The sequence below is a fragment of the Tribolium castaneum genome, chromosome 7 (genome assembly GCF_031307605.1).
Source record: "Tribolium castaneum strain GA2 chromosome 7, icTriCast1.1, whole genome shotgun sequence".
Classification (NCBI taxonomy): domain Eukaryota; kingdom Metazoa; phylum Arthropoda; class Insecta; order Coleoptera; family Tenebrionidae; genus Tribolium; species Tribolium castaneum.
The window spans coordinates 8,152,590-8,174,441 of NC_087400.1; the positions used below are offsets into that span (position 1 = coordinate 8,152,590).

Genomic DNA, 21,852 nt, shown 5'->3' on the forward strand with positions numbered 1-21,852 from the left:
TTTTGTAGCGTTTCACTAAAACCACCACTACAATATAATAATCCATTTTTTAAGTTTAAATTCACGACTGTGTTACAATTAATAGATTGTAGTCATTTTTTTATCAACACTTTAACGAATTTAACAGTTGAAAATTTAAATTTTTTGCAAACTAAGGAAACGCATTAAAATTTATCTTCTCCACGTTTCTTTAATCCGTCTCCAGCCGTCAAATACCAAACACGATTTTTTATTAAAATCCGTCAGACGTCGCTATATTAAAACTAATCAAGTTGAAAATCGTTTAATGAACTTTACCGTATAAACAGCACGCTGAGCCTTCCATGAGACTGTAATTAAAAGCAGTTGCTGTATTATTAGGCACATTTTTTAATAAAAAGCTCGGCGCATTGTGATTAACCACCGGCGGTATAGGTCGGGAAATTGCATTTACCAGACCGTTCGTTCTTATTAACTTACTTAACCGGGTAATTAGTTTTGAAAAAATATTTATTTTAAATTTGGATCCTTTTTGTCGTGTTGTCCAATCAGGCATCGCTTTCTGTCGAATCCTGAGAGGATCAGGCTCCTATTGTGGCATTAAGAAGGAAAAAATAGGTTTTTAAATCGTTGGAAATTGAATTGTTCCCGATGAATTGGCGTGCGTTTCGCCGGGTCGTCGGAAGAGGGCGTGCGTTAAATCAGATTCCAAGTTAGACGATTACGGTCCTAATAAAAGTTCCGGGTCTCCCCTGTGCCCAAATTCCGGTCACATCTGTTCCATCAATAATCGATATCCGCCGCCTCCCAACATAATGAATTTTTTAATGGTTCCCACTTACTTTTCGTTTTTTTTATTATTCCAGAACGCACGCCTCAATAATAATAAATTATTTAAATTGCTTTTATCAAAGTCTTCCGGGATTACCGGAGGAAAATAAGCGATTCGAGTGCAATAAAATGAGGAATCTGAAAGGCGTGCGTGATACGCGCCAATCTAAAATATTCCACCTACAGATTAATTTTCCAATCGGAAAATTATGAAAAATTTCTCACGAGATTGCCGGCTGCCGGATTAATCTGCTCCATACCAGGAATGCCGGGCTTTGAATCAAATAAAACCAAAACGTTTGCGTCTGACGTTTCATTTTTTGTTTTATTACATTCCAAATTAAAAATTGAATCAATAAGCAAAGTTTCAAAAGTGCAGTACGTGAAATGGGATTTAATTCGGGGCTAATTTTATGAAAAAAAGAGGGAATAACATTCGAAAAATACGGCCGTTTCGGGAGATAAACGACGACCCGTTAATACAAAACTCGTTTAATCGCAGGTCGGCTTTGACCAGATTATCTCTGGTTGTTTGTGACCGCAGTTAAAGTAGAGAAATAGCTAATAAAAAGCACAATATAAACGGCCACAAATCGATCTTAATTGCTAATTACGGACGCGCCCAGGAATGTAATGAATTTTTCGCTAATTTATGATTAACGAAAAAAGTTTTGGTTGCTTTCCAGTCTCTAAATTGGCAAAAATAAAGAAAACTTTCAGTTGGAAATTGCACTAATTATTCTGAAAACCTACTCTAGGTATTAATTTTTATAGTCAATTAATTCATCAGCAAAATTAAAATTCCAATTATAACAATATGAAAATGAGAGCTTACAATTATTTAGTTTTGTTGAAACGAGTTTTTTTATTTACAAGAATACGCAATGTATTTAAAGGAAGTTATATGTATTTTCGTTTATTTTTTTAATACAAAAACGCAGAAACAATATTTCTCCTAAAGCAATTTTACGATATAGAGATTACATTTATCTTCCCATATTTGTCTAAACATTATGAGATATTTTTTTTTGATGCAATTATCATTTATTACTGACTTCGGTGAAGTTGACTTTCGATGTATAAATTTAATTAAAAAAAGTTTAGCTTTGTTAATCAAGACTCATTAAGTCTTTTTAAAATTTAAGAATTCTAGCTGAAACCGTTTTAGCAGAGTAACATGAAGCCAGTTCCATAATAACGACCCTGGATGTTGTTACATATTAATACTAATATGTTAAAAAAAGTTAATTCCAGCTTTTATTTGTGCCGTCGTAAAACGCAGCTTAACTTTGAGAATGCAGTAAGTGCATTCCCGAGAGTGTTACAAGTTTATACCTGTGTTTACCAGAAAATTATTAATTAATTAATTAACTGCACAAAACGCGACTTGCTTTTGTGTTACTCTACAAATGCGATAACGAAGTTATGCATAGAGGTTTTAAATAATTCTCGTCATTGTAGCAGTGACACAAAACAATGTGGTGTAACACGTTTGCAGATCTCTAAGATTGTTTTGTTTTAGCGCAGTGTATGTGTAAGTAATTGAAAATAAAAAAGTTAACAGCGATTTGATTAAAAATGGTGGATGCGCCGGGCTAAAATTAATTTCAAATAATTTTTTTATCTGAGCATAATTTTTTTAGAGTCAAAATTTTTACTATTTAGAGGAATTTATACTGGAAAGACTCTGGGTTTGACAACTACTGCACACATTTGCAGAACCTCAAGATTGTTTTGAGCGCAGTATGTGTGTAAGTAATTAAAAATTAAGAAAGTTTGTAAAGTTTTTATTAAAACTGGTGGATGCGCCGGGCTAAAATTAATATCAATTAAATTTTTCATCTTAGCATAGTTTTTTTAGCGTTAAAATTTTTATATTTTAAGAAACTTATACTAGAAAAACGCTGGGTTTGACAACTAATACACAAGTTTGTAGATTTCTAAGATTGTTTTTTAGCGCAGTGTTTGTGTAATTAATTAAAAAAAATTGCAACGTTTTGTTTAAAAATAGTGGATATCAATTAAAATTTTTATCTTAGCCTAATTTTTTAGAGTAAAAATTTTTAATATTCAAAGGAATTTTTACGGGAAAGACGCTGGTTTTGACAACTAGTACACACGTTTGCAGATCTCTAAGATTGTTCTTTAGCACAGTGTAATGTTTTGTTTAAAAATGGTGGATGCGCCGGCCTAAAATTAATATCAACTACAACAAAATTTGTACTGGAAAGACACTGGGTTTGACACTAGTACACACGTTTGCAGATCTCTAAGATTGTTCTTTAGCGCAGTGTCTGTGTAAGTTATTAAAAATAAAAAAACTAGAGTCAAAATTTTTTATATTTTAAGAAATTTATACTGGAAAGTGGCTGGGTTTGAGAACTAGTTCACATGTTTGCAGATCTTTAAGATTGTCTTTAATGCAGTGAAATTGTAAGTAATTAAAATCTTTAAAAAAATTTAACGTGTTGATTGAAAATGGTGGATACGCCGGGTTAAAATGTATATCAATTAACCTCAGCCTAATTTTTCTAGTGTTAAAATTTTTAATATCTAAAGAAACTTATACTGAAAAAACGCTGGCTTTAACAACTAGTACACACGTTTGCAGATGTCTAAGATTGTTAACGTGTTGATTAAAAATGGTGGATGCGCCAGGCTAAAATTAACATCAATTAAAGTTTTCATCTCAGCACAATTTTTCTACTGTCAAATTTTTTTATGTTCAAAGAAACTTATACTGAAAAACGCTGGGTTTAACAACTAGTACACACGTTAGCAGACCTGTCAGATTGTTTTTTAGGGCAGTTTATGTGTAAGTAATTAAAAAAAAAAAATTTTTAACGTTTTGATAAGAAATGGTGAATGCGCGGGGCTAAAATTAATATCAATTAACTTTTTCATAGCGTAATTTTTTATCGTCAAGCTTTTTAGTATTTAAAAGAACTTATACTGAAATGACGCTGGGTTTGACAACTAGTACACACGTTTACAGATCTTTAAAATTGTTTTTTGGCACAGTGTAAGCGTAAGTAATTGAAAATTAAAAAAATTTGTAATGTTTTGATTAAAAATGATGGATGTGCCAGGCTAAAATTAATATCAATTAAATTTTTCATCTTAGCATATTTTGTTAAGCGTCAAAAGTTTTAGAATATAAAGGAACATGTGCCGGAAAGACGCAGGGTTTGACAACTAAGTTGTACGTTTGCAGATCTTTAAGATTGTTTTTCAGCGCAGTTAATGTATAGGTAATTGAAAATTAAAAAAAGTTTGTAACGTTTTGATTAAAAATGGTGGATGCGCCGGGCAAACATTAATACCAATTAAATTTTTCATTTTAATATAATTTTTTTAGGATCAAATTATTTAATATGTAAAGGAATTTATACTGATATATAGATATTTATACTGATATTTATATAGATCTCTAAGATTGTCTTCAATGAAGTGTAATTGAAAATTAAATTAGTTTGTAATGTGTTAATTGAAAAATGGTAGATGCGCCGGTCTAAGATTTAGATCAATTAAATTTTTCATCTCAGCCTAATTTTTCTAGTGTCAAAATTTTTAATATTTAAAGGAACTTATACTGGAAAGACGCTGGTTTTGACAACTAGTATACACGTTTGCAGATGTCTAAGATTGTTCTTTAGCGCAGTTTATGTGTAAGTAATTAAAAATTAAAAAAGTTTGTAACGTGTTAATAAAAATGGAGGATGCGCCGAGCTAAAATTAACACAAGTTGAATTTTTCATCTTAACATAATTTTTTAGCATCAAACTTTTTAATATTCAAAGGAATTTGTACTGGAAAGACGCTGAGTTTGACAACTAGTACACACGTTGGCAGATCTTTAAGATTGTTTTTAACGCAGTGTAACTGTAACTAATTAAAAATTTGAAAAAAGTTTGTAACGTGTTGATGAAAATGGTGGATGCGCCGAGCTAAAGCTAATATCAATAAAATTTTTCATCTTAGCATAATTTTTTAAGCGTTAAAAGTTTTAGAATATAAAGGAACATGTGCCGGAAAGACGCAGGGTTTGACAAGTAGTACGTTTGCAGATCTTTAAAATTGTTTTCTAGCGCAGTTTATGTGTAAGTAATTAAAAATTAAAAAAGTTTGTAACGTGTTAATAAAAAATGGTGGATGCGCCGGGCTAAAATTAATACCAATTAAATTTTTCATCTTAACATAATTTTTTTAGCATCAAACTTTTTAATATTCAAAAGAATTTGTGCTGGAAAGACGCTGAGTTTGACAACTAGTACACACGTTTGCAGATCTCTAAGATTGTTTTTAACGCAGTGTAACAGTAACTTATTAAAAATTTGAAAAAAGTTTGTAACGTGCTGATAAAAAATGGTGGATGCGCCGGGCTAAAATTAATATTAATTAATTTTTTTATCTCAGCATAATTGTTTTAGCGTGATGATTTGTAATATTTGAAGAAATTAATACTAGAAAGACGCTGTGTTTGACAACTAGTACATACGTTTGCAGATCTCTAAAATTGTTTTTTTAGCACAGTGCATGTGTAAGTTATTGAAAATTAAAAAATTTGATTAAAAATGGTGGATGCGCCGGGCTAAAATTAACAGCAGTTAGATTCTTCATCTCAGCATAATGTTTTTAGTGTAATTTTTAATATTTAGTGGAATTTATACTGAAAATCTGCTGGGATTGACAACTAGTACACCCGTTTGCAGATCTTTAAGATTGTTTTTTAGCGCAGTGTATGTGTAAGTAATTAAAAATAAAAATAAATGTAACGACTTGATTAAAAAATGGTGGATGCGCCGAGCTAAAATTAATGTTAATTAAATTTTTCTTTTTACCTTAATTTTTTTAGCGTCAAAATTTTAATGTATACTGGAAAGACGCTGAGTTTGACAACTAGTACACATTCTGTTTGATTACGAAGTGTTAACTGATTTTGAGATAATTCGAGAGAATAATGTAAAAAAGCAGCATTGCTATGTTTAAAGTTTAAAGTTTAAAAATCAATATTTGAACCTTATGTATTAAAAATAATGGTTTATTTAGTCACAAAACATAGGTGTTATACAGCCGAAATCAGATGAAATTTCCCGTGGAATTTCTCTTTTGCCCTGTTCGCCCTTCCTGTTCAACCACATGCAAACGCACCATTACGTCGCCCTTAACCTCGCAAACATATGCACAAGGATGCACACAGCACATACACAAGCCAAGTCGAAATAATTGAGGAAAGTCTCATGTGCACGCTATATCGTGCTGGGAAATCTCATTAGCACAGCGTCCGCCGTCTTCCATACCTTCACTTAATGAAAGTCACCGCTCCTTGCATATTAATTCTGTATTATTATCAATTTATAGCACAAGCAGAGGCAGCTAGCGTTATTGATTCCGAACCGTACTTGCAATCACTAGTAATAATTGCGACAATTATCTCCGGTAAACGAGGAAAAAACTCATCACTTGCTAATGAGACCCAACGAACGCAAATTCACGACAGAAATAAAAATACGACCGAAGCTTTGTTGCAATATGAACGGGCATTAAAATAATGAAGCGGTTTATTTGTTCCTTTTGTATGGAGTGTACCGTAATGTATAACCCTACGTTTCTTTTGATGTTTTCAACTGCGACCATTAGCACAACGTTGTCGAAAAACTAATCAGATGTTGGATTTGATCGCATTTATTGACGGATTTATTTCATGAAGATCGATGTTTCGTGACATTTGCTTTAAGGTCCGCCTGGCCTTTTATCGTTTTATGATGGGTCACGTACACACACTAACCCTTATACGATTACTTGACATATCTCCACCGACACGATGATCCAAAAGACGAAAAGACCTGTCAAAATATTGATCGCAACACTAACACCCGGGAATTGAAGACTAGAAATTTCCGCAAAATCTAGACCTTGTTTACGGTATGCAAATGTAAGGTCGACACGAGCCTCGTGAATTAATAAAAAAGAGATAAAGTCAGATGTGGTTAGGATTATGAATTTGCTGATGGTAATTTTAATTTGTTTCGTTATTTGAAAATGTGACGTGGAATAAATACAGAATTTTTAACGACACCCAGCTTTCTTAAGCACGTTTCAGGGTTTTTTACGATTTCGTACCAAAATCTTATTGCAATTAAATGATAATTTTTACGATTTTAACATTTCATTGTAACAAAAATTGTTTTTAAAAGCTTTTATTTAACTTGCTTTGTTGTCTGTCTGTCTGTTTCATATTTTTGGAGCCAAATTTGAAAGAGTTCCCGTTGTCCCAATGAATTGAAATTTTGCATACTTACGTAATCTGTGTGACAATGCAATCCTATGTGGTTAAATACTTCCTAAACATATTTAACTTATTTAATTTTTGAAAGCAAATTTTAAAAACTGTTTTAAATAAAATACTCGTAAAAGGGGTGGAAATGGACTAGCTTAGATTTTACTTGAATCTTTTCTACATTATTTAAATTTTTCGGTAAGGCAAGAATTCTGAACTTGATTTCATATTTACGTTTTTTCTACATATGATTTTACTAGTTTTCATTACTTGTGTTTACGTATGCTGTTTGAAAATTTTCCCTTTTACTTCTAATTAAAAGGAGGTATTAAAAATATTTCTTGCACATTTTTTGGTTTCACTTCTTTTACTTTATAAAAAGTCCTCGTAACATTTTCTAGTCTTGTTTGTCTAATTCTTGGATTCTCTAATAAGAAAAGTAATAGGTGCAAATTTTGATTTTTAAAAGCTTTTATTTAACTTTTATTTAGCTTTGTTGTTTATCTGTCTGTTTCATACTTTTGGAGCCAAATTTGAAAGGGTTTCCGTTGTCCCAATGAATTGAAATTTTGCGCACTTACGTAATCTGCGTGACAATGGAATCCTATATATATAATACCCCCTTAAAGGGTTAAATAGGGTTTGGAAGTTTTAGGTTATGTTTACAAATGGGTTTTTGGTATGTACATACCGTAACTTATACCAACATTAACGGTATGTTGGTCATTGGGAAATATATTAATACCTAATCATTTTCATTACGTTTCGTTACAAACATATGTCACAATTTTTTTTAAATTCATTTAACTTGGACGATAGAGTATAGACACAGAACAGAGGTTAGGATGTGCTTTCAATGCTAACAGCTGTTTTCTATCACATATCACTAAACAAGTTTGCACAAATCAGCAAAATAATGGTGTTGCAATAATACGGCGAAACTAAATCTCAGAAAAAAAGAAGTTTAGAATAAGTAAATACTAAAAAGCTATAAAATAAAAAATAAAAATTTTTTTTTTTTTAAATAGCTTTTATTTAAAAGATGCACTAAAAATTAAAAAATAATGTTTTTTAATCAGAGAAGAATATTTTTGCTTAAAAATTAGAATTTTAAAATTTATGAAGACTTTGGGAACGATCATAAGTCATAACAATACGGCATTACATAATTACTATCTTAAATTGAGCACTGATTCCAAAGCTTTAATAAGTTTTAAAACCTTAATTTGTAAGCAAAAATATTCTCTTCTGATAGAAAAACATTATTTTTTACTTTTTTTTTTATTTTTTTGTGGTTCACTCTGCTGATGGAGTTTTAAATAAAGTTGGCGAGGGCTGGAGCTTTATTTAGGTGAAATCTCGTATGTTTTGTCGTCTGCAAACTTTCAATTGATATCTGCAAGAAACGTCAAGCTTCACACGTAATCACGTGGCTCCAACTTGCTTAAACTCCCATCACTATAAATAGAAAATCTGTTAAAACTTTAAGCCGTTCAGTAGATCCGTGCGGCTTTTTCCTTATTAGTCTAAGAAATTGAATAAGATAGTTTGCGAGAGAGTTAAACCGTAAAGTCTCTCCGTTAGAAAAGTTACAAAGCTTTGGAATAATTAAAAATCAGCCGACGAAAATTTGCATAATTTTCATGTCGCCGCTAAACGACAGCAGAACTTCCTGTTTTAATCAAGTTTTAGCGGGAATTTTATTAACGACCATCGAGAACTATTAGCGATTTTTTAACAAGGGGGAAATTTTCAAAGTAACAATAATTTTATTCTCTCGGGGTTTACGTAATTGGGTTTGTGCGGCCGAATTCAGTACCACATTTAACAAAATTATAACTTTTCCAATTTGGGTGTCATGAGCGCTGCTAACTTTTTCGACAGAGCCAGTATTGAAAATTTTCATTACACATTTCCAACACACAACAACTAATTAAAGCAAGCACATAAAGCACTTGTAAAAATTTATCATACAAACTCTATTAAAAAAATAGGAAGAGATAAATATACAGAGTGATCTAGTGTGTTTTTTGCATTAAATAAATTGTCTTACAAAATTCTCACTCGCATATAATAATGCATTTCTATTACTTATAATATAATATACTATTATTTGATAAGCTCTGTTACCTGTTAAAATTAATACAGGTATTTCTAATACACCTTGTATAATAATATCACATTCATCCTAAAACTCGTAACTATCACCCAGTGAAACGGGATGACACACGTGAGGATGTAAAGTAAGACAAGAACTGAGGAACAAAGATAGGATAAATTTAAATCTCATCGTTTTTATAGTAAAATTTTATTAGAAAAGTAATTAACCTGTAATTAACTAACAAGGTTCAAATTTTTTTATCATATTTACACCTTAAGGTAATTCCCTTAAATATTTTTTTTAATAAAAATAAATAACTTGCAAAGTAAAATGTCTTTACAAAGGTGAGCAATTTGTTTCGGTATTTTCAATTTTTTTAACGAAATCTAAATAAAATTAAAGCTCCTTTTCCTCAAAAACTTAATCGTAATAAGTTGTATCATATACATTTTTTTAATAGGTAAGCTTCAGTTTTCCGACGATAAACTACAAATTATAGTCAATTCGTCCTGTGGAAAAATCTCCTTAACATATTGAAAACAGTCGCTTTAGTTTCAGATGCAATTTGTTTTCGTTAAAATTTTTATAAATTTTGTATTTTGTATCTAGTGCAAGTCATTTATCAAAAATTGATATGAAGTGTTTTAATGAATAACAGGATGACTTAGGGGTACATTTTTTTAAATAAAACACCTTATATATTTTTGCATAATTAGATTCAACACAAAAAAATAATGTAACTTTATAAAACCTATTATAGATCCATTTTTTTTTCGTTTTGGAATTATTCAACTTTTTGTCACAAAAAAAAACAATTTTTGAAAAATCACTACGCAGTGGCTTATAAATATTTATCGACAAATTTGCAACAGGAAATCTTAGAATAACCTGTATTTTTAGCAACTAGTCGACTTTTACTTGAAACATACAAATAATTTACAGGGTGTGCCAAAATGCAATAAGTTAATTAACTCATTATGATTAAATGGAACACCCATGTATTTCTTTAGACGTGTTAATAGCATTTTTCATAAGTTTTCTAATAATATATGGTTTGTATTCGGAAGTAAAATTACCGTTGGGGGCGCCACTGAGCTACGCCGAAAACAGTAACCATAAATGGCGGGAAAATGTTTAATCGGATATTCTAAGCGTTGTACGAATTTTGAGCCTTCACAATTATTGCATTGCCTATGTAGAATGACTATTGTATCTTTGGTGACAAATTAGAAATGACGAGGAAAACAAGAATAACGAATGACTGTTTGGTTCACTTTCCTTATTGGAAAATTATTACAAATGCATTGAAAAGCCTACCTTTTGAAACAATTGATACTTAAGTCTATCAGCAGTTGTTAATCTTAATTGTAGTTTTGTAAATTTACCGAAATATTTCATGATTTCTTCAGTGGAAAAATTCTAACTTAAAATTCACACACTTCAGTAATTTATTCGATTCTTGAGCTCAGCCTGTGTTCGCTATGATCCATTACTTATAGTCTTTTTAGACAACTGTTTAGTAACACTTTGTAATCAAAATTTAAATGTTTTTCATTTTTTATCCACTTCCAAATTCCAACAGTAAACATTTTATACCACGAAATACCGCAGAACCAAAGTCAAAGCTAGTATTTACTACCACATACTTTTAAAGTGATTCTCTTTAAATTAAGTAATTAACACTATACACGCAAAATTGTTAAACAATTCATTAAATGTCAAGTAAATGTGAAATTACGAAAATTTCGTTACTGTTTTTGATATAGTTCAAAAGTCATCACCAGAGGGCGTGTAGTTAATTTTATTTCCGACTAGCAAATTTGAAGTATTTCTTATGCTTATTTTTTATTTTCTTGTTTTTTTTTCTTATTTTATTTATATTGTTCTTGATGAGCAAAACTCATTTATGTACCAAATAATAATTTATTGTTACTAATGTAATTAGTCACATTAGTACATATCAAAAAATAAATTACCATTTGATATTAGATTCTAGGACAACAATTTTCTTGTAATAACATATTTTTTTTTTAAATCTTGAAAAATACTTTAAATTTGCTATGCAAACCCCATAACGTTAGAAAGCTTATCAAAAATGCTATCGATACATGAAACAAATACATAGTGTTTCATTTGAAAAAAATGAATTATTCAACGTTTTGAGTTTTGGCACACTCAGTATATTATCTACCTGCTTTAACTAAAAGTCGTCTATTTGCTAAAACTACAAAGTATTTTGAATTTTTCTATTGCAAATTTGCTGAAAAATATTTATAGGCAACTTTGCAGTGATTTTTCAAAAATTGGCCTTTTTTATTACCAAAAGTTCAATAATTCCAAAACGAAAACAGATAGACCCATAAAAGTTTATATAAAGTGACATTATTTTTTTGCGTAAAATCCAATTATGCAAAAATATATAAAATGTTTTATTTAAAAAAATTTAACTTTGGTTCACCACTCTGTATACAACACTCTGTATATAATACAATTATTTTTAGTTTGTTGACTTTAAGTCGATCTATCCGATAGCAAAAAATAGCACAGCAATATTTCAAATTGCTAAAAAGTTATAGACCGATTACTTACCCCTGGGTATAGGTATAGAGAATAAATTAATCTCAAAATCAAAATACTACAGGGTGAATTGATAGTTGTGAAAATAGGTATTTCAGAAGGTGATAGCCTGGTAGCAGAGATAGTAGAACTTAAAATAAGTGAAAATAACAACTTGCCTTATCAGAATTTAAATTTGGGGTGCAATTTTATTTTTTTATTAAACAACCTAATTACAATAGAAGGTGGAATTTTATAAAATGTTTGATAATTTTTTCCATTCTTTTACAAAACGACTAAATGTCACCAGCCATTTTCTAAGTGGGCACCATTAAAAACCATTTTACAATAAAACGAAAACTGGTTAGGCGTTTTATAAAAAAAATTCAGTCGCATTATAAAAACCTGACATTTATTCATTCATTTACAATTTGCCCAGTCTTTTGCAATATGACTAGGCTTTTTATAATACGCCTAATTTTACAATTAGCCTACGACATATACATATTTTCCAAACTATTAATGTCAGCAAAAGTTTTGTCGAGTTCAAAACAAGAGAGCCTTACTGGGGTTTAATGTGTACAATTTGCTAATTCCTAATAGCTAATTTGCTAATAGATATTTCAGATGGAATATTGAATATATTTACATCATTTACAACTAATAATGTCGATGTTCATTGAAAAAACTCACTGCTATACCATTCGGAAGTAAAATTACCGTTGGGGACGCCACTGAACTAGGTTGAAAACAGTAACCATAAATGGAGGGAAAACGTTTATTCGGATATTTTGAGCGTTGTTCGAATTTTGAGGCTTCACAATTATTGCATTGCCTATGCGAAATGACAATTGTATCTTTGGTGCAAGAAACGAATGTTGACAAATTAGAGATGACGAGAAAAACGCGAATAACGAATGACCGTTTGGTTCACTTTCTTTATTGGAAAATTATTACAAATACATTGAAAAGCCTACCTTTTGGCATAATTTACATTTAATTGTATCAGCAGTTGTTAATCTTAATTGTAGTTTTGTAGATTTACCGAAGTTTTTCATGATTTTTTCAGTGGAAAAGTTCTAACCTAAAATTCACACACTTCACTAATTTAGTGGTTTCTTGAGCCCAACTTTGTGTTCGCTGTGATCCATTACTTATAGTCTTTAATTAGACAACTGTTTAATAACACTTTGTAATCAAAATTTAAATCTTTTTCACTTTTTATCCACTTTCAAATTCCAACAATAAACACTTTATAGCACGAAAAATCGCAGAACCAAAGTCTAAGCTAGTATTTACCACCACGTACTTTTAAAGTAATTCTCTCCAATGTAAACAATTAACACTATACACGCAAAATTGTTAAACAATTCATTAAATGTCAATTAAATGTGGAATTACGAATATTTCTTTACTGTTTTCGACATAGTTCAAAAGTCATCACCAGAGGGCGTCTAGTTAATTTTATTTCCGAATTGTATATCTAGTCATAACTTTTCTCAATTTTTATAAACTCTTCGGACTCTGTTATAATTTTCCGCTGGTTGTCTACTTGTCTCGATCGATAGTATCAAGAACGTATATTTTAATGTTGTGCATGTACCGGCACGAACAACATCGACATTAGGAATTTATGTGGCCAATTCAAATTGAATCGCTTCTCCTTAACTATAAATTCGAGGCTTAAACTTGCCAGCACGTGATTCGGTGCAGTTTTTGAAATTTCCGATCAATCAACAAACTTATTTACTTAAAAACCGAGTAATAAAAATGCTTTAAGCGAGTTTTCCGTCAACTTCGCCACGTTAAATTTAGTGGAAAGTTTTCTTCTAATTTCTTTCACATCATAAAACGCATTTCGCAACTTGTTCGAGAAAAGATGGATTTTGAAAGGTTCACGTCTGTTCTTATGCAAGTGGTAAGTCGTGTTCTTTTTCCACTTTGAATGCACTAGCCTACGGCTTCCAAATCCGAATATTATTTTCATGAGATCGAGCCTGTCGATCGATAGCTATGTTTGGCTTGCCATCTCTAATGACTATTTATTTATTAAATTATGTGTTTATGAATTCTGTTACTGGTTCGCGTAGCGGAGGATTTTTGGCTAAGCAGTGCCGCTGTTTGATTGTTAATTCAATTTGAATTAAGCCAAGCGATTTTTTGATCAAATTTTCACTTTGTCCATTTACACAATAAAGTGTCGAACCGTCTAGCAAACGTCTTAAATATGTATCGAGCCATAAAACTAAACACAACTCGGCCATAAAACTTCTCGCTCGGTAAAGAACAGTTTAAAAGACAGCTCGTTATTTATACTCGGAGGAAATCTCTAAACAGGTTGACTGCATTCGGTTTCATAAATAGAAAATCCGCTACCAATTAAATTCTTGCTATGAATAGCACAATTAGTGTATGCACTTCAAATTCGCGCAAAATCTGCTTGTTAATAAATTATAGTTCGGGTATGATGTTTAGCAAATATTTTACTTGAAGTCTGTGAATTGTTAAGCGGATTATTGATTTAGAAACAAAAAAGGAGCAATTTTGATGCATAATTTAATTTTTCTCGCCTAATGATAAGTTAGTAGATTTTGGTGAGTAAAAAAGCAAAAGTTGTTTCACAGAATAGCTCAATTATATTCCAAAGTTTTAGTGTGTCTAGTTTCAAACAATACAAATCAATTTTGCACATAATTTTGATAATGCTTGGATTATTATTAAAACGCTATTTTAATTAAATTAGATAATAGAGATAGCTTATTTGAAATTAAATGAACCTAATTCAATAATAGACTATTATAGATTAGTTGAAATTTTGTGGTTGAAATATAAATATTATTATTCTGATAATTTGTGTCTATGAAAACTGCAAACAAAGACTATTCAATTAATCGCATACATGAGAAATATTTGAAATGGTTTATATATTAACTGGAAGATTTAATTTGACGCTATTTTGATACTAATTACATATTTTGGTTTAAATGACATTTGGAAAAATAATTATGTAACAGACATGTGAAAATGTAGTATATTAATTAAAATGTCATCCAATATCCATATGTGTTCGTTTGCAGTTACTGGACACAATGAAGTAGAGGCAAATTGGTAAATTGTGAAAAGGAGATGTTAATAAAACATTTCTGGATTAGAATGTGTACACCTTTCTTTATTTGTTTTTATATAACTAAAATAGAATAGAATAGAAAAGATCAGAATAGAATAAAAAAGAGAATAAATTTTAAGACAAAGATGGCAAAGAAGAATAAATATAAAAAAAAAATTAAAAGAAAAAAATTTGAAAAGAAAGAATGTGCAAAATCATTTACTAAAAATCGAAAAATAAGATTAACTATTAAGAGAGAATAATCAGACAGAATATAAATTAGAATAATAGATTATTATAGAATATACTGGAATAGCATAGAAGAGTTTAGTTTATGTAGGTAAAAGTACCAAAGTATACACAAGATATACAGGGCGAGCCATTGTCAAAGATATCGATATAAATTAAATGGCACTGCAAATGGGAAAATAGAAACGTTTTCAAATTATTTTGTCCTATACAGGGTGTTTCATTTTTACAGTACAGCCTTTAACATAGTTTTTTTTAAATGGCACCGCCTGTATATTTGTACATAGTTAAATTTGCACTTTTTTAGGCTGTATAAATCAGCTTAGTTTTTGCAATTTACTTTAACCGTTTAGAAATTATTTAATTTTTTCTACAATTTAGTGCGTCTGCAGACACATTATTAAAAAATTGCAGTGGCCCTAGTTTTTGAGATATCAAGTTGGCACTTTATCCGTAGGTAAACAAATGTCTGAGGTATCTTTTGGTGACAAGACCATACATTTGCATTGTAACATCACCTTGCTGTGACACATTCATTTTGGTAAATTTTGAAAGACCATAACTTGATTTTTTTTAAATAGCATTCCCTGTATTTTATTACTAATTGTTATTCAGCGTCTCATTTTACATCTTTTTTACCTCTTTAGTCTTTTTCCAAAAGTTGATAATTAGGGAAATAATTCGGTTTTTATGAAAAATGCACACAAATCTCCTGGATACTAATGTAGCGTGCTATGAAAAACAATACATTTTGATATACTAATGTCAAAATGGCCTTTATAGTACGTCACGTTTTAATTTTATTGTGAAAATAAATTTTTCGCTTAAAGTGCATACCTAGAAATCTCATCTAGACATAAATTTTAATAAAATTTTAACAAGAAATGATTAAATAAAAATGAAAGAAATTTACAATAGAGAAATAAGGAAATAAAAAATCGAGGTATAACAAATCAACAGCGATAACATTTTATTTGCAGTTACAAGTTTAGAATGTCGGCATTCTTAAGCAATAAAGTAATACATTGGTCAATTCTTTTTAAAAATTCACCGCTTCAAATATGGCATGATCAATTCTACAAAAAGCTTTTTTAATTCTTTTTTTTTGCATATTTTCTCTAGTAGTGCCGTCGTTTTTTTTTTATTTTTTGTAATTAAAAAAATTAAAATAAAAAAAATATTTTTGACTTTTCTTGGTAAATAATAAGTAACTAAAACAACGTATATTATTTTTGGAGTTCAGATTTTTTAGCACAAACAGTCGAGAGTAATCGCTAAAATAAGTAAAAAACGTACAAAAACTAAAGACATGCGTAAAAATATGCTCAAAATTTCTTGACGAAAACTTTAGTGCTAGTATTAACAAAATTTATTTATCACATGTTTATTAACAAAAACAAAACTTTACATAAAAACTAATTATTACTTTAAAAATGTAAACATTTTCAAGATTTTTTTTTATTTGTGTATTTATTTTTGCGAGTTATGAATTCTACAATGGCAATTTTTCGAAAAAATTAACTTTTAATTTAATAATGTTTATAAACTAATTTTTTTTCAATTCAAGTTATTAAAGCTGCGTTCCGAGCTCATTATTTAGATTTTCCTAACTTGGCAGAAGTGGTTGTTTTTAGAAATTTAATTTAATTTAATTTAATTCATCGAAATTTCTTCAAAATGATGAAAATCGAAACGACAATTTTTAACTATTAATAAAATAAGCATTAAAAAAATAGTTTGTGGCAATTATATTACATACCTACAATTATTTTGCAACCGTCGGATAATTTAATCACTCTTGGTAAACTATCCTATTTATCGATTGTTTGCGCAACAATGGAAAATAATTAATTAAGTAAATATTTACTAATATGTACATGTAAAATTTTGATTAAAAAAAAAGTTGAAAAAATCCTAAACCCTCACCCTGTCCATAAAACGAACTCAACGTTGTCGTTTTGCCTCGACATCATGGTTTTTGCCGCTGACTCGATCAGCTCCCATGGTGCATCACAACTGTAGTCCCCATACTGCCCCATGGACCTCCTCTGGTTCCTGGCATTGGATCCTCCGTCGTAATCCGCCCGCCAGCAGCCTGCAAATGTAAATATTCAAGCTGGATTTCTAGCCAAGGCAAAAAATTTCAGTTTCTTTTTGCCGGAAGTTTGAATTCGAACGTTTAGTTCCGGTTGGGCTCGGGTAATGGCTTTGAGTTATTGGAGAAGTTGTATCAGTGCAAGGCCTTTGATAAATAATCTTCAAACACTTTGCGGGATGATACAACCTCCGATCGGGTTTATAGAGTCAATAGAGGTCGGTATGGTGGCATAAATATGTCGCAGGAAGCGACCGAAGCAAGTACAATTCAATTTCCGTTTGGTTTGGTAAGACGGTCATTGGGAAACTTGTAACTTGGGCACTTTATGAGGTGGAGTCGGGAAAAGTTGGCCAGAGAAAACGCATATTATTTGAAATGATGGAACAATAACGGAATAAATCTCAAAGATTCAGTCGCTGTCGTTTCTAGAGTACTTGATGTTATGCTTTAAATCAAAAATCCATCTTGACGGATTATTTTAGCGTTTTACCATTTGTGCTCTCGCATCTACCACTTTTGTGCATAAACATAAAATTGTCACCAATTTAAGATGCATAGAATGCATTATGGGGTAACAAGATATTTGCTTTGTACAGCATGAATCGATAATGGAGTGACTTTCAAAGCAAATTACTGAGGTGAAGATTCTCGAAGACTATTTATTCTAGTTGGACCATTTTTAAATAAATACGTTCTTAGATGTTTTATTATTAGAATCGAACTCTAAAGATCATTGTTATTAGTTGTGCTCTTTCAACAAACTACTTTTATTAAAGCCTTTTGCTTGAACTTTTAACAGTAAAGATTTTATTTTGCATTGGCATTTTAAAGCATTTACATGGTTTTTTCAAATTGAATTTTATTCCACGTAAAGATTCTACACTACATGTCTAGCGTTTCTAATGTGATATTTTAACAGCAAGATAAATTGAAATCACCAAGCCATATGTGTGTTCGGGCTCGAAACTGATCAGTGATCACACGGTATTTATTTACATTATTTCGATAAAAGACCATATACCATTATTAAAATTCAATACCTACGAACAAAACTCGGATCAAATTGTTTGGAAGTGAAATTAATTTGAAATTGAGTTTCAAAACCTTGTTGGAATTTGCTCTCCATTTGTTCAAAACTTGTTTTAAATCATTATTTGAGTAAAAGCTGCTAATCATTTACTACTACTTTTTTTACAAGTTAATTAGCGAATGACGATGGCTCGGCTCTCAACCAAACAAACTTTTATTAAACAAAATAAAAAATAATGCGCAACTTCTACAATTAACTATATATAATTAGTGAGTCTTTTATGATACTCAAAAATAAAAATTAACTAATTTTTAAAAGCTGTTAATTAACTTACTCTGTTATCTGTCTGTCTGTTTTCATTTTTTTGGAGCCAAATTTGAAAAGGTTCCCGTTGTCCCAATGAATTGAAATTTTACATACTTACGTAATCTGTGTGACAATGCAATACTATGTAGTTAAATAACCCCTAAAAGGGTTAAATAAAATTTTGAAGATTTAGGTTATGTTTCCAAATAAGTTTTCGATGTATTCATACCGTAACTTATACCAACATTAACGGTATGTTAGTCATTCGGAAATATATTAATACCTAATCATTTTCATTACGTTACAAACAAATGTCGCTATTTTTCTAAATTCATTTATCTTGGACGATAGAGTATAGACACAGAACAGAGGTTAGAATGTTCATTTAATGTTAACAGCTGTTTTCTATCACACACCACTAAGCAAATTTGCACAAATCAGCAAAATAATGAAGTTGTAATAATACGGCGAAACTAAATCTCAGAGAAAAAGACGTTTAGAATAAGTAAAGACTAAAAAACAATAAATAAAAGAATAAAAAATGCTTTTTTAGAAAAAAGTTTTCATTTAAAAGATGCACTAAAAAGTTTTTTTATAATGTTTTTTTATCAGAAGATAATATTTTTGCTTACAAATTAAGATTTTAAAATTTATGAAAGCTTTGGGAACGGTCATAATTCGTAACAATACGTTATACCAAAATTACTTTCTTAAATGGAGCAGTGTTTTTTTTTTGAAAATATTACATCATCAACTACTTTGAAAACTTTTTTAAAATTTCTTTTAGTATTCGAGTTTTTGAAAAAAATTTTTTTTCAAATTGTACCTTACTACGGCGATTTTTTTGGTAATAAATTATGCTCTCAAAATAACATTTACTCTCATAAAATTTATTTTGAGCTAGTGGTTTTTCTTAAATAAATGATAAAATTTGCAGTTCGAACTCAATACGAAGGTTTTTCGAATTTAGCCCGAAGTGGCTGTATCTACTAATATTAAAATTTGCGCAAATTTTTATATTTTTAGTTCAGCGGTTCTCAAAATTTGGGAAATTTTTTTTTTTAAATGGTACCTTACTACGACGATTTTTTTGGTAAAAGATTATGCTCTCAAAATAACATTTACTCTCATAAAATTTATTTTGAGCTAGTGGTTTTTCTTAAATAAATGATAAAATTTGCAGTTCGAACTCAATACGAAGGTTTTTTGAATTTATCCCGAAGTGGCTGTATCTACTAATATTAAAATTTGCGCAAATTTTTATATTTTTAGTTCAGCGGTTCTCAAAATTTGGGAATTTTTTTTTTCAAATGGTACCTTACTACGACGATTTTTTTGGTAAAAGATTATGCTCTCAAAATAACATTTACTCTCATAAAATTTATTTTGAGCTAGTGGTTTTTCTTAAATAAATGATAAAATTTGCGGTCCGAACTCAATACGAAGGTTTTTCGAATTTAGCCAAAGTGGCTGTATCCATAGATATTTTTGATCTACTAATTTAATTCGTCAAATTTTTCGGAAATACAAACACCCATGGATACAACCACTTCGGTCAAGTTCCAAAAACCTTCGTAATGAGCTCGGAACGCAACTTTAATAATTTATTTAAAAAAAACACTAGCTTTAACTTAATTTAACTTAAGTTATTTTTAGAACATAATCTAGTAGTAGGGTGTCATTTAAAAATTTTTTTTACAAATTTCGAAAAATGGTATTCATGCACAATGATCACATTTTTAAGTAGTTGATGATTAATAACAAAATTAATAATTAGTTTTTTCGTAAGGTACATAGTTTAGATACAAAACGCTTGGTTCCATACTTTTGTCTAACACTGTATATTAAGTTTAAAGTAAAAAAGCGCAAAAATAAAGGTTTAGGCATTAAATTTTTGTCAAATGGCTGTTACTGTAATAGTAACATGCGTTTAAAAAAGAATGACATCATAGTGTGTTTTATCTAAGCCAGCGTAGATCTAACTCAGGTCAGGTCAGGTCTGTCTCAGACCTACACTTACCTAGTCAAAACAATGAATACAAAGAAGACTAATTTAAAAATTTTGTGTAAATGTTGTTTTTAATGTTTTTGTTATATGATCAAAAATTATCCTTAAATAAAACATTAATTAAGAAGCTAATATACTAAAATTATTGTTATATTACATCCTGATGTATGTTTGTGATCAAATTCTACAAAATTTATTAAGCAAATTTTCTACAGGATATTAGGGAATGGCTTAGCAATATTTCGTATGTGAATTTGTCATGACCAGACGAGTTAGAAACCTTTATATCATTTTTCCAAAAATCTTCAGAATCTTTCGACAGAAATTTTTATTAACCCACCTGTTGAGAGCCACTGTGTGACTTATGGTAGTTTATTAGCAGTTGATTTTTTATTAAACATATTGGAGATGGTTGTGCATGGGCGTTTTGAAAATGTTTCAAAATTGTGGTTAACATGTTCATTTGTGTGGGAGGTTCGAACTCCGGTACTGAAAAAAAAATTGTTGTTTTCTTTTTCGTACAATTTAATAACAGAACACAAATTAAAATAGAAGAATGACGTAGTAAACCAAGAAGTTAATTTATTCAGCTGTTTTGCCAATAATATTAAAATTTGCGCAAAGTTTTATATTTTTAGTTCAGTGGTTCTCAAAATTTGGTATTTTAATTTCAAAACCATTTTTTGGGAAAACTATGCATTTTTGGTTTTCATAAATTTTACTTAATCGATTTGTCTTGGCATTCTCTGTCTACCTTTAAATTTGTGCTAAGCCAATCCCTAACACGCTGTATAACCATATTCTCAAAAGATATGCTGTAAAACATATTCTCCTAATAACTTTACCAAATGTCAAATTTTACGTAATTTTGACAAAATTTAATGTTAGATATTACATAACTAGTTACGTAATAAACTTATTCGGCTTTTTTACTTTCTTTTAAATTAAATTAAATTTAGTTCTTATTTTACGACGAATTATGAAAGATTTTGTACGTAATAGGATATAAAATTGCATAATTATTTACATAATTTGCGAAACATGTTGGCTACGCTCACTCGTCTTGGAAAACATTTTACTTGTTAAACAAACTAGGTTTTGCCACAACTGATTAGGTAAATAATTATTTAAATTAGAAAATAAATGGAAGGGCTAGTTAGTCGTGTATAATATGTATCTTGTGTCTAATTTCGCATATTAGTTTTATTTGCAAATGAATTCTCAAATGGAAAACTATAATTTTTGTTATTGTGATAGCAAATAGCATATAATTATTGAGCTTTAATAGAGATACTAATTATGTGTCAA

The 21,852-nt window shown here is 29.9% G+C and overlaps 2 protein-coding genes across 2 annotated transcripts in view; both read right to left on the reverse strand.

Annotated features, from left to right (window-relative positions):
* The window catches only part of LOC656406 (fatty acyl-CoA reductase 1), a 374,499-nt gene that overhangs the window by 92,674 nt on the left and 259,973 nt on the right, over positions 1 to 21,852 (reverse strand). The window lies entirely within an intron of this gene.
* LOC658102 (uncharacterized protein) overlaps positions 1 to 21,852 on the reverse strand; it is a 207,577-nt gene that overhangs the window by 90,393 nt on the left and 95,332 nt on the right. Inside the window, exon 3 of the mRNA XM_064357869.1 lies at positions 17,029 to 17,197. Coding sequence (XP_064213939.1) covers positions 17,029 to 17,197 — 169 coding nt within the window. The remainder of the gene's footprint in view (positions 1 to 17,028; positions 17,198 to 21,852) is intronic.